General features: G+C 40.1%; 1 protein-coding gene across 3 annotated transcripts in view; it reads left to right on the forward strand.

Annotated features, from left to right (window-relative positions):
• NCOA2 (nuclear receptor coactivator 2) overlaps positions 1–14,218 on the forward strand; it is a 251,838-nt gene extending 237,620 nt beyond the window's left edge. For all 3 annotated transcript variants that reach the window (XM_074944251.1, XM_074944252.1, XM_074944253.1), the window contains 4 exons: positions 581–758; positions 1,794–1,992; positions 5,328–5,417; positions 10,438–14,218. In XM_074944251.1, coding sequence (XP_074800352.1) covers positions 581–758; positions 1,794–1,992; positions 5,328–5,417; positions 10,438–10,449 — 479 coding nt within the window. In that variant the 3' untranslated portion in view covers positions 10,450–14,218. The remainder of the gene's footprint in view (positions 1–580; positions 759–1,793; positions 1,993–5,327; positions 5,418–10,437) is intronic.
• Positions 14,219–14,588: the final 370 nt, after the last annotated feature.

Consider the following 14,588-nt stretch of genomic DNA (forward strand, 5'->3'; position numbering starts at 1 on the left):
AAATTTGATTCTGAATGTTAAAAGAGAAGACAAGGTGGGTGAGGTAATATCTTCTATTGGACTATCTTCCATTGGCGAGAGAGACACGCTTTTGAAAGATACTACCTCATCTACTACCTTGTCTCTCTCTAATATCCTGGGGCCAACATGGCTACAAGAACACTGTATATATGTTAAAAGATGGTGTCATAATGAAGGTGATTTTAGGTGCGGTGTAGATAGGAGCTAGTGCACAATATTTTTGCAGTGGAAAGCTTTTTATAGAGGTCTGAAGAAGAATGGCTTTTATTTATTTTAATGGACCTGATTGCTACAAAAGGCTGATTTTCCATTTTGTCACTTCAGTAGGGAATACCGTTAGCCAAAGTGCAGCTGTGAAATGATTTTTTTAAAAGGTTATGTGTGTAGTGTTTAGTTGGTAATGTCCTGATGTTAACTCAAGTCCTGTGTTAGAGTCCACTCATGTGGATTCCAGTGGATATCCAAAGGCATGTCCATGTAGATACCTCTGCAAAATCGGGACTTTGGTTTGCACTAGTTTACAATGTACAGTGACTAAAAATCCTGTTTCATTCTTTAGGAATAAGTCAACAACCTGATCCAGGCTTCACAGGGGCTACCACTCCCCAGAGTCCACTGATGTCCCCAAGAATGGCTCATACCCAGAGTCCTATGATACAGCAGTCTCAGGCTACTCCTGCCTACCAGTCCTCTACAGAGATGAATGGGTGGGCACAAGGGAATATGGGTGGAAACAGGTAAATCTACAAAAATACAAATGCCATAATTTCATTATTAAATTCTGCCTTGTATTTATGTCAATTAGTGTTCACAAGAGGAAGTATTTACATTTTGTCTTTACCCTGCTTACTAGACATCTTACACTCGTTCTACTAGAATAGACCCCTTATGTAATTTTTAAATTTTGTTTTATTCTGTGTATTAATAATCTACTGCTAATAAAGATGCCTTAGTTATACTGCTTTAGTGCCTGTGTACTATGCAGAGAAAGGACTGATGTGTAAATAGTGTAATGTATATAAGAAGTGGGGAAAAGCTTTAATGTGACTTTCACTTTGATGAGAAGTTCTGCTCGTACACGCACTGGATTTTGCTTAAGGCTTGGGAGGGGATCTTCCACGGTTCTTGGTTCTTCAGTTATTCCAAGGTCTTGTTCATGAATGTGAAAGACGTCTGCCCTAGACTTTATGCTCTGCAGGCCAAGTTTTCAAAACCTTATGCTTGAAGTCTGTCAGCAAAAATTTCTGCACAGTTGCATGTACACTTGAGTCTACTTGCTGTAATCATGCATCCAAATCTGGTATTCATGTGTGCAAATGGCCTCCTACAATAGGCATGCAAAATGATCATGAAAACTTACCAGTCCAGATGCTAAATATACTTGATTCCCCTCTGCTATGATGATTATAATTGGGGGGGGGGGGAACTGGTATTTTACATCCCCCTCCAAAAATTCCTCATCCTAAGCTGCTTTAGACATACGTAGCAAGGAGCAAGCAAGACATATAAGTTGCTATTATGCATGCGCAACAGATTGGTACAGTCAGACACATTAATTCTGCATGTGGACAAAGGCATGCATTTTTGTGCACAGACATCAGACCTTCAAGTTTGAAAATATAGCCCGCTGATGCCTGCAAAGCAGCTGTCCTTGGAAGTTAGTGTATATTGCATGTATAAAGTTTAGTCTGAGAAAAATTCTGCAAGAGTGATTTCTTAGTGGTGTCAGCATTCTGAGTCTGACACATTGCTTTTTTTATTCCTTGTTATAGCATGTTTTCACAACAGTCCCCTCCACATTTTGGGCAGCAAGCAAACACCAGCATGTACAATAACAACATGAACATCAGTGTATCCATGGCAACCAACACAAGTGGCATGAACAACATGAACCAGATGCCAGGGCAGATCAGCATGACCTCAGCGACCTCTGTGCCTACATCAGGGTTGTCCTCCATGGGTCCTGAGCAGGTGAGAATTTAAGGACCTGAGACCACAGCTAGAGGATTTACTTGACTTGTAGTTTTTCTGGGAAGTTGAGATTGACTGTAACAGCTAGCTTATTTTGAAAATGGTATGTTAAAAAGAAAAGCACCAGTTTTAGCTCTGCAGTCAAAGGACTGGATGACTAATGCACCTTTCACATCTGGATTTCTGATTCAAATCCAGCTCCACAATAGTTAGCATCTGCTCAGTTGCTCCACAGCTTCTGTGGAATGAATTTGGTGATCTAGTTCAGTTCCCAGTAGATGGGTTTCCACAGCACAGTTGACACTTATTGGTTCCCTTGTTAATCATCTCAGCAATGGAGCCATGGACAGAATGGGCATAAAGCTGTTTTCTGCGGGTGAGGGTGAGGCACATTGCCACAGTAGTAGTTTTGGAGACAATTAAGCTGTCATTGTCCATGCTGTATCTACTCTATGGATAAATAGGACTTCAGCCTCAAGGACTGTTAATCTGGCATCTGTCATGAGCACAAAATTCACACTGTTTATGATGTAATGTAGCTAAGGCAGGTATCTAATTCAGTAATCAAAAAGTCTGTTCTTACACCCTGAAGAGCTTTACATGTGTACTTTTCTTTGGGGCTGTTACGCAGAACACATTTTTCCCCTTTAAGATGTACATAACCAGTAAAATAACATCTTACTTTCAGTTTTGTCCATGCGAATCTCCATGATGAAATTCACACATTAAATATGGTAGTTGGGGACTAAAATTTCACTTAGACAACACACACGTTTCAAATAATGTTCAATGCAGTAAAACTAATTAAAGCAATGGAAGATGGGAGTAGAGATTAGAAGGGGACAATAGTGAGAGAAAGGTGGAAGGTCTTCTCTTCTTTTTTCATCTAAGTGAATGTCACTTCTCCAAGCCAGAGCTCTATACTATTAGATGAGTCCTAAGGGTTTCCATCTATTCTTTATTAACATCAGTGACACACCAACCCTCTGGTTGTTGATAGTACTCAAAATAAACATTTAAACCTTCTCATTATCTGGGGAACAAGAATTTCAAGGTTATTTCAAAATCCCAGTCTCACAAATTACAACATTTTTTAAAGTCTGCCTTCCACACCACTGAGGCAGAGCAAGTGTTTGTTTGCAATTTCTTGCAATACTAAAGGAGGTAGGAAGAAGGGTTCAAGGGGAGGAAGTGTTTATTTGGCCAGAGCTTTCTTTACAGATTTGATTTTCCACTCTACTCCCTCTACCCATTTTTGCCAAACCATCCTATTGTTGTTTAAGGCATGGGGTAGTGATTCCTGTTTGGAATTTTGAGTTACGTACAGATTTATTTACTGGGATGTTTGAGAACCAGCTTAAAATTTCTGCAGCTGTGCAGGAGAGACTTTGCAATATGTTAAATGAACCATTAACTAGCTGTCTACTCAAGGTTTGCTCTGCTCAGTGTTAACTTTCTTAGTCCACACAGATGCATTACTGCCAAAGTCAAAACTGGCCTGCTGTTTGCTAAGAATTTGTTTTCAAAATATTGTTTCAAGGTATCTGGGATATCCTGCATATAGAATCAAACAAAGGAGTCAGGAAATGATTAGAGACATCATATTGCGAATGTTCCCCCTGGTTCAGCTCAGTTGCCAGGAAGGCATGGTAACTTGCTTCAGAGCAAAAGGATTGCAGATTTGTCCACTTTTTGCTTTTATTTGGTAACACAATTAGACCTGTCTTTTTATGGCATCATCTGTAAAATACTGTCTAATGCTCTGGAAGAACCTTCAGCTAAATGTAAAAATTATTAATTTCTATGTCACCTTGTTTCTCTGATTAAATGGCAGTTGCCGTCAGAAAAGTTACTGTGTAAAAATTATATTTTTGGTTTGTTTTCTTTCAGTAATTTCCCAATAAAATGTGCTTCATTTACAAAGCTAAAAATTATTTTTCTAACTGCCAACACTGCAAACTAGAGTTGCTGGCATCACCAGTGGCAATAATAATAATTCTGCAGTTGGAACATGACTGATGATTGTGTTGATATTGTGCAAGGCAGACTAGAGCCAGCTTGCTTTTCCATAGTTGTACTGCCTCTGCAGTGACAATATAAATCTTACCCACACATAAATCATATTGCTTTCTTTGTTACAAATATTTGTTTTGGATTCATTTGGATGTGATTTGATTTTTTGCAGTTTAAATTGTTTCCCAGTTCCTTCCCTGCACTTCGGAACAAAATAGAAAAGAATTCACACATTCAGCCTTTGCATGCTGTAACAAATCTTCTACTGCACAGTTGTCAATGAAAGGAAATACTCTTCATGTACAAATGCAGTTGTTTAACCCAAACACACAAGAATGAGTTGCAGCCCTCTCCAGGCCCTTTCTTTGCATAGCACAGTTCAGTATTTTCTGAATTTTAATTTCTCAATAAAGGGTTGAAAAATCCATTCCCCTGCTTGTCGTTGAGATGGGAAAACCTTCCCTGACAAGTGTAGGGGCTTCGACCGTCAATTGGTTTTAAGCAGATTTTAAACTTTCATGCTAAGAATTATTAAGCTTCTAACCCTTCTAGTGGAAAAGACAACTTTCTGAATGTGAACTGCCTGTAAACCATGCAGGATTGTCTTCCTGGTTCTTTAGAGCAAATGCTCCACTGTCCATGTTGCTGCTCATAGCATTGTTTCTACTTGGCAAACCAATGAATAGCAACAGAGACCGCGCTGAAGGGGGGGCTAAGGGATTAGTGGATGCCGAGCCCTCTTCTCCCCTTGCTGCAGCCAAGACTATGGTGAAGGGTAGTGTAGTGAAAGAACCTCATCCTCCCAGCAGCCAGGAGGCTCTGGAGGAGGAAAGACAGAAAACTTATTTTCCCTAATCACTGTTAATGGGATGCAGCACCCACTGTGCTTCCTTCCAAAAGCTGTGTTGTGGTGTGTAAGTGCAGCAGTAACAACTGCTTCTGTCAGTGAGATTTGGAAGATACCAGGTAGCTTATAGCTTCAAGCCCTTCCCAGCAGGCAGCTCCTCTTAGAATGACACCAACTTAATAAATAGAGCAGGTTAAGAAAACACGTACAAGATGACAATACCGGGAAAGAATTTTTTTTTGTCAGTCAAGTAAGATAAGATGACTCAGATACACACACACACATACTCTCTCTCTCTCTCTCTCTCAGAGGAAGAAAAGTGTCATTTTTACTGACCCTAGCTTCTCTCCAGAGGCGGGAGATGGTGTACATTTGGAACATGGCTTATTAGTTTCTAATGTTCTCTTTTTACATTCCCTTCAAATTCCCTGACATAGTTTTGAATTAATCTGCTTCAATATCTCATTATAACTAGGTTAATGATCCTGCTATGAGGGGAGGCAATCTTTTTCCAAACCAGCTGCCTGGAATGGATATGATAAAGCAGGAGGGAGATGCATCTCGGGTAAGAAATAACACACACACACACACACACAGAGTCAACTAAACCATGAATATCTGAAGAACTAATGTGTGTGCAGGTGTCTTATTGTTTAAAGGAGCAGAAGGTAGCTCGGGTACTAGTAGTTTTTCTTTTTTGATAACCAGTGACTTAATCGTTCTTTCTCTGGACAGTATTTTTTTTTTAAAAAGGCTTTTACAGTAAATTTATTTTTAATGTATCTGGTGGTGACATCTATATTAAGGATCCTAGTTTAAATCCCAAATGGTGTGTTACATCTGTATTCTGTAGTTTTCCATTAACATATATTGAGGTAACAAATAGACAATTAAGTTCATCAAACTTTCATTCATAGTTGATTTGCTTTTTACGGAGCAATGATACAAGTATTTGCAGAAGATGAAGGCGGTAGGCCACACCGCTGGTTTGTATGTCTACTGCTGCTTATTTAGCCCATTTCAAGTGTAATGTTGTTTTAGTGTTACTCCTCTTTTCATTGTGTTGTACTTAGGGCAACAGTTTCAAGTATTATTTAAGTTGTTACCTTATAGACAGTACTTGCTTCAAGGAGAGTGATGGTATTGAGCTGACTAAGCACAAATTTCCAGCTGATGAAGTACTTAGCACATACTTGGGACAAAACTGATTTGTATTCCAGGCAGTAGTAGTATTGAAGAGAAGCTACTGTAGTCCTCTTGGACTGTAGCCAGGTAAATGAGGTGGATTTTGTAAGTGTCCCCTCACCGGAAGGTGGTTCTTAGAAAATAACCTTCCTCGGCTTCAAAGAAAACTTGTTACAACAAACATGATATTCCCGGACCTGGTGTGATTGGAGACAAAGTATATTTTCTCTGTGTGATCCAAATATCAAATCAGTGGAAACCCACACAAATATGAAAAAATGGTCAGTATCAGTAGAAATGTCCTTGCCCAGGAGGAGACTTTAAATCAGAAATGATTAAATACCCTCAAACTTTCAATATGCAGTCAGAATACCATATATTAAGCAGGGATTGTTCTTCTGTAGTATGATCCCAAAGCACCATCTAGTGGCTGCTGTGTTAATTACCGAATCTTACCTCTAGTGTTCCTTTTATCTTTCATCAAAGCCTCCACATTTCCTATACCCTCACTCTTAGAAGAATTGACTTGTTAGACTTTATGCAGATCTAGCTCACTGAAATAACATGCATTAAATATTATTCATTCCTTTAGATTCATAGATTCATAGATATTTAGGCCAGAAGGGACCATTATGATCATCTAGTCTGACCTCCTGCACAACGCAGGCCACAGAATTTCACCCATCACTCCTGCGAAAAACATCTCACCTATGTCTGAGCTATTGAAGTCCTCAAATCGTGGTTTAAAGACTTCAAGGAGCAGAGAATCCTCCAGCAAGTGACCCGTGCCCCACACTACAGAGGAAGGCGAAAAAATGCTTACTCTTGCCATAGAGTTGCCTGCACAGAGTCTCCAGTCTTGTAACCCATGCACCACATCACACAAAGTTCATAGCTGTTAAAAAGAGCCTTAAAGGTGGTCATGGGCATCCCTGTATGCTCAAACAAAAAGGCAGAGATTATAACCGAGATCCACAGCTCCTTATGCCTTAGTTTTTCCTGCCCACATTTTGACTGAGTCAGACAGAGCTGCAGCACCAGTCCAGTCTATGGAGCTCAGGTAGGGGTGAGCGCCACGCAGTCTGTGGAGCTAAGGTACGGATGTCTGAGGAGTGTAGGCCTCCTGGCCTAAGGAGGGGGAGTACTGCCACCTCAGGGTGGGGTAGGAGGGGGGATGCGGGCCCGTCCAACTCCACCACGTCCCAGCCCAGGGCAGTAACGGTGCCGGAGTGGCCCGCCATTGGTCAGCGGGGATCTTCCTGCAACACGCTGAGGCCAGGTGTCAACCAGACTGGTGCCTGGTTTCCCTGGGCTGTTTCCTACTCTCCCCCTCAGGTGTACCTGCATCCAGTGGTCGTTCTGAGTTTCCCTGAGATACACTGCCAAAGGTAGCGGCAGCAGCTCCTCAGCGTTAGGAGTGGCAGGGCTCTTGGAAGCTCAGGCTGGTCTCCAGGGCAGCAACGGTTCTCCTTGGCTTCCCACTCCAGCAGCGGGGAAGAAGTGTCTGTCTCCTTCAGCAGCTCCCCCCCAACTGAGCTTCTGGGCTGGCTTTTTATACTTCCCCTTCCTGTTCCGTCCCTCATGTGTGTGGAGCTCCGCCCACCAGTTGGCTTGCAGTGTTCCCTCCTCGTTTGAGGGAAGCCACACCTCCTCGCTATAGCATCGTATTGGCAAGTGGACCTGTAGCCACTGTGGGAAGGTTTGCCGCTCATGCATAGGGCTTTCTTCCTATACCATTGCTGAGCACCACTGATGGACCAACTTTGTCACATCTCTTTTCATCTCTCAAGATGTTGGACAGCTATATATATCCATAATTTTTCTCCTTTTGTATATATATTTTTCCTACTCACATGGCTAAATCTTTATTATGTCATAATGAAACAAATTCATTCTCTGCAAAAGCCCTTTGGTGTTACTAGAATAAATTTGTCCCAATGTGGGCTGGGTACTTTTTGCAATGTTTTTTAAATCCTCACTTAGCAAAGTGGCTACACCAAAAGTGTAGTGATTCCTTATGAATTTTTACTTTTGTTTGGTATTTTGCATCCATAATGTGCTAACACTGTTGCAGTGTACGCTGTCACTGTACTAAGAATAACCGCCAAAGCGTAGTTAACTCCTAATACCCAGGGCTCAAGTGGGGGGAGTGTGTGTGATGTTTTCACTCAATAGATTATACTATGTTCACAGTGTGATCACCTGTGCTCTGTTGGATTCCACTGGGCTCCTCAGGCTTGACTCCCCCTCAGAGAAGTTCAGCTATACCCACAGGCAGGGCTGGATTGATGAACAGACACAAACCTAGGGCCCTGGCTGTAAAGTACCCAGACTTTGGTGGTGGTCTGATCTAACAGTCCCAGCTGGGCTGATGTCCACAAGTTGAGGACCGTCCACAAGGCAGTAGTCAGCAAGCAGGGATCAGGGTATCACTCGAGCTGGGACTGATAAGTAAGAGTCAGGGTCAAAGTTAGGTTTGGGTCAGAGATCAGAGATAGTTACCAGGCAGGAACCAGGAGGCAAGAGTCAGGCTGGAGTTGGGAGGCTAAAGACCAGAAAGCAATGTACAGTCTGGAAGTCTTCTCAGACAACTTCCTGAGCCACCGTCCAGGGTTAAATAGTGTGCTTAACCAATCAGAGGACTGCAGCATGCTGTCACTCTGGACCCTTTGGGCTGTACTTCTTGCGCTGCCTAATCTCCATGGTGCTTCTTGGAGGTGGCACAGTGGGACTGTGGCTGCACAGACCCAGGTTCTAGCCCCATGGATCCTTACATTGGCTCTCTGAGGCGTGTGATCTTTTCAGAATCTAAGCTTTCATTTGAAAATGCTATTTCCAGCCCTCATGGTTGCAAAGAAGAGTTTGAAAAAGTGACCCAAGCGTAAATGATGCAAAGACGCCTGCCTGTGTCCATAGACAGCGTCCCCAAGAGGGAGTAGCAGCAGCTACTTGAGCCAAAGAGGAAGCTGTGTAGCCCCAAAACCATAACCAAACAGACCAGACTTCAGTTTCAGGGGGCCCAGGGCTCATCAGCCACTGAGCTCTGCAGGATTAACTTCCCCTTGATGATTCATATATCCCCCCAGGGCTCCCCTTTTCCATTCTTGCCTATCATCTCAGAGGGTCAAACTGTGAAGAAAGAGAGGATACTTTCCCAGGTGCCACCAACCCAAGGTATCAAAATGAAATGACACTCTCACTAGATTTTGCAGATCTTCATTCTATGATCAGCCCTCTCCATTCCTATATGCTGTGAGCAGCAGTGAAATATTTAACAATATTGACGTTTAAATTATTGTAGCTGGCTATTTGTGTTAATACCCAATGGAGGTAAATAGTGCTGTTGTTTCAGGCTCTCTGCAAGTTTGGGCAAACATCACAGCACCGCTTTGCATGTATTTAATGTTTTCAGTGTTTTCTTCAAAACATAAGGGAGAGCTGGGATGCCCCATCCCTTCTCCAATCCCCCCCCCCCCCCACCCTGCACACACAAAAAAAGGTAGCAGGTCACTGATGGACACAATCAGTCCCAATTTGAACCCTGCTTACTATGCCAGGCTACTGAATCCGAAGAAGCCCTGAACTCTGTGCCTTGCTAGTTGAAACTTTTCCTTTCTCTCACTCCTTTTCTATTAATTTTATAACACTTTAAAAAAGTGAAACATCAAGAAAATTGTGAATAAAGGGGTTTGGTTACAACCACAGATTTCAGGGTTGAGGTAAACTCTCTCATTAAACAACCTTGTTATCCATAGTCTCCAAATATTGGGTGATCCTAATGATTATGAGGCCTGCATTGTTTAGACAGATCCGAATGATTTAAGTACTTGTAGTTCTTATGCAGGCAAACTCCCATTGACTTCACTGGCAGCTCTGCCTGCACATGCCTGAAAGATGAAAGTCCATACAGTATCAACCCACACACACACACACGAAATGCCTTGCTTTGTCAACTGAAATCAAATCTGTAGGGACCGATTTTCAAAGCTGGCCACCTAATTTTCTCTCTGTGTGTCCGTGCACGCATAAACAGAAATTTAACCACAGTCCAGCAAAACTCTTAAGCCTTTGCAGAACTTTAAGCCTGTGAAAACTCCCATTGGTTCCAGCAGTGTTTAATGTACCATGCCTGCCTAGGGGCTAAAGTGGGGCCGTAAAGCCCACAAGGCAGATAATTAAAAACATAAACACCCGTTCAACAGGTTTGAAAAATGGGTTCCTTCAGTGATGTTTGAACGGCTTGTACGTTGTATATTTTGACTGAGTTCTGTACAGGTGGTTGGTATTTTTAAATGCATTCGACGTGTACAATGTCTAGTATTCTTGCTTGTGTTCTCACGATCCATGAAGCACTTGGAGAGAATTCATTGATGGCTGTTTCCTCTTCCGATTTTTTTCAGAAATATTGCTGACCTTGACGGTTGCTGGTTGCTCCTTTCTTCAGCTGCCTGGGCTCACCAGCCCAAAACATGTACCAGTCTGAAGCCCTGCATCGATCTGTTTTGACCCAACATACCTGCCAGCCAGTTCCACTGGAGCAAGCTCAGCTAAACGCTGCAGCCAGGATTCAGCTCTGCCTTCCAGAGTGGAGTCAAAACAGTTGTTGCTGGAAGAGCAGCCTCTTCTCTGACAGTCTGAAGCTAGCGTACAGACAGTTGCTCAGTCTGTTCACTGCATTCACCTTAGTGCAACTTAGATCTCTCCTGCGAAGTAAATGTTGACAGGCAATTTTCATAAACCATGTCAGATTGAATGTATTTAAATGTATGTATTTAAGGAAAAACAACCATGCTCTTGTTCTGTTCCTGTTTAGTTCTGGACCTTGGTTTCTTGCTTTTTGTTTTCCATAGCTACTCAGTCTGGTGCAAAGGATTCAATTCCATCTGAAAATCAGTGTTTTGAACTAAGGCCTGCATTTTGGGGTGGGGAGTGGGTTGGATGCTAGTGAGGAGTGTGGGCAATGTATGGGAAATAAACAGTTAATCAGTTGGTTTGATTTAGGAAAGATAGAAAAGATGGACCTTTGTAGAAAACTATACAGAGCAATTTTGAATGGGTTTAAAGTTGTAGAACAGGCTAAAAACATCCCGTGAGAGGGCTGTTCATTAGGGGCTTTTTTGGTGGTGGTTTAAAAAAAAAAATTATAGTGCAAATCATGAATCCAAAAATATAAATGCATTACCTTTTTATGGAATTAAATTCCTGCCTGCCTGCCTCTCCTGGTCCTCTTTTCCTCCTCCTCCTCCTCCTCTTCTTCTAATAGGATAAAAGAACAGGTAAGCCCTTCATTTCCCAGGTTTGTTACCTGCAGTTTAGGTTGTACGTAACCAGTTGTTGAACAATGAATTCCAATGAGAATGCATTTATTGGTGATGGTAGTGGCAGAACTGGGGCATAATATCAAAAAGAACTAAAGGCACCTGCTTTAAAATATGCTAATTTCCATTCCCCATCCCCTTAGCTAGGAAAATAATTATTTGTTTAAAATTTATGGCAGATATCACTACAGATTTAACCATCATGCGTTTTTAATTCTTTTAAAGCAGTGTGGACTATGAGGAAGTTTCGTAAGGTACATAAAATCCACTTTATATGTAAACAAGCAATAATTTAAGTTGAGAACTTAAGTGTTTTAATTGTATAATTTTTTGTGAGGTATACATGTTGTGGAGTTGATTCCAAATGAGGTACTTCAGTATTAAATTAGATATCTTCATAGCCGTGTGTGTCTCCTGAAAAAGTGTTTTGTAAAGGATCACAATGCCTTGATTAGACCTAATTTGTAGGCTTGAGACTTTTCAACTTGTGATTCTGCTCATAAAGTCATTTATCTAACCTATATTATATGCAGCCACTGTAGGAACCAATTCTTGATTTTTTGTATGTTTATATTCTTTCTTAATGAATCTTAGAGAAACTGTTACTAAACAAGCCACTGTTAAGGTGGCTTTTTTTCTTGCCCACTGTGGTTGGAATAATCTTTTACTAAACTGGCATCAGTTTCTGAGGACTTGAAATACCAAGAAATTGACAACGTTTTTGACCTCCTATTTCTCTCCTCTGACCCCCAATCCACACACTTTCTTATCTGAACTCAAATTTTTTGATGTCCTTTAAAATGCAATGCATTTTATAATATCTCATCAGCCATGCCTTTTGGGAGTGGAAGGTTTCTTTCCCTGTAATTTGATTGATTATTAATGGTGGGGGTTAAAATGTACAAAGTATTTGTTGATCGCTATACAAAGCCGAAGAAAGTATGTTAAAGATGATTTGAAAGTGTTGTTTCCCATGGAAGGATTTTCCTGAAAATCAAGGAAATCTGCAAATCCATTTGTTTCCCACTCAGAGGGACTCATAACACACAGGGAAACAGCACTTTTCTGCAGTTACCATTTTGTATGTCAAACTCTAAAAGGAAATATTTAGTCAACTGAGCCATCGTGTTTAGCTCTGGTGGAAAACTTTAAAGTAGTTGTCATTCTGAGCTCCATATTCTCATTGATATGACGACATTTTTATTAAACATACATTATATACCTGATTTAGATTTATTTATATAAGAATTGTATAAATTAGAGGGACTTTAACTTTACACAACACAAAATGTAAATGGGTTTTAAACTAATTTTGTTTGTATTGTATTCCTTTTCAGTGCTTGACCCTAGCTTCTTTGAATAGATTAATCTTTTTCACTGTGGACAAAATGACTAGTTTAAATTTGTCCCTATTCATGACAGATCTGCAAATCTTTATACTTGATTTGTGACTATGATACTTCATCTCCCATTGCCATTTTAAAAGGAAGGAGATTATACCTACTACTTTGGTTCAGAATTAGGTTCTGGTGTTTTGAGTTTTTGACTAGCTAATTAAAAAGAAAAGTGAGTGAAGGAATCTTCAGATCATATTGATCACTGTAGAAACAAAAATAAATAGCCAAATCAATTCCCTTCATTGTCAGTATTTCTCATTCTGTACACAGTAAATTTGTTGGAGAAAGTGCTTGGATTTTGTTAAACAGAACAAATAATCAGTGTTCTACTTATATTACTAAATGTGAAAGGCACATAATGTGAAAAGTATACATACATAAACTTGGTCATATGACCCATTTAAGTGTTCATGTAATGTGGTAAGTTTAAAAAGTGAAGTGAGCTGTTTTGCTACAATGAATTAATTTGTACTCAAAGTTTAAAATTTCATCCCATACCAATTTCCCTTTTGGCCTGTATTAATTGAAAGCAATGTTTTTGCAGTTTATATAATGCATTTTTTAATATATGTTTTAAAATGGAGTTCATATGGGCTTAACACATGAAATGGGTGGCACAGCTCCACTTGCAAAACCCAAAGATACACAATCAGTTTTGAAATGCAACTTAAGCCATTAATTGTTGGTGTGAATTTCAAGTTTTCTAGTATTTGTATGGTAGTATGCTGCCGAAGAGCAAAAGCATTCTCTGCACAAAAGAAAATTACTGTAGTGGCTTTGATTTTAATTAGAATTTTCTCCCTGGTGTTTCTTTGTAGACTAAAACAAAATCTTTTCAGTTTCTTACTACAGGTAAAGCTATGTGCAAGAACCTCAAAATGCTAAAATCTAGCATAATGCCTTAGATCGGTTTTTAAGTCTTGTATATTCCTACCTAGCTGTCTGATGTATTATATTTGTATAGTGAATTGTGTACAATTTTGGAATAAGTGTATCATCACTTACCTTTATGTTGCTGAATAGAGATGGACACATTTCTTCAAACATTTACTGTCATTTAATTTTTTTCCCCTTTTTGTCAGTTGTGGGTTTTATTTGTACAGTTCCCCATCAAGTTGCATCTGAGATGTGTGTATATGAAAAGATTATACAAGGGTAAAATTAAGCAATATATAAACTATGGTTCTTCAGGAGAAAGCTTACAGTGTTTCAGGTTGTGATTTATTTTCAAAGCGAGTTGACTCTGAACATCACCTTGTTCACCTGCATTGATGTTTGTATTTCTAGTGTGAGCAGTTTATGCAAAGGTAGATATATTCAGAGAAATTTTAAATACATTTATGCAAGTTAATATTGCTTTGCTGATGCTATTTGCTTATTTGATGTTAAATAATGCTATTGTAAATAAAGAATTCTGTTGTTATTGCATCATTTAATAAATTTTAATGCCTTCGGGTTTTACATGGCTTTAGAGATTTCAATGTGTTTCTGTTGTGTCTTTATTTACTCAAATCTGTGTGTTGAATTTGAAATGACAGAAGAGGATGGATCTATCTGTAATTTTTAAAAGGACAATGGTCGCTTTTTTCAGTTTAATAATCTTATTTTTAAATTTTCAGAGTAGTGGTCAACGGGACTGGATGGCGCATACCTGACAGTGAGATTCAAATCCTTTCCTAGAACAATGTTTTGAATCCTGCCGAGGTTGGGCTTGACTGAAAATCGTTGCTTTTAAGTGGCCTATTTGAGATGAGCTCCTTATTGACATTTCTTCATATCACTGTTGGCACTAACTGGGCACCCTTTTTGGCATTTTCAACGGAGGTCAAGGATGAA

The sequence above is a fragment of the Natator depressus genome, chromosome 2 (genome assembly GCF_965152275.1).
Source record: "Natator depressus isolate rNatDep1 chromosome 2, rNatDep2.hap1, whole genome shotgun sequence".
In the NCBI taxonomy this organism is placed as follows: Eukaryota; Metazoa; Chordata; order Testudines; family Cheloniidae; genus Natator; species Natator depressus.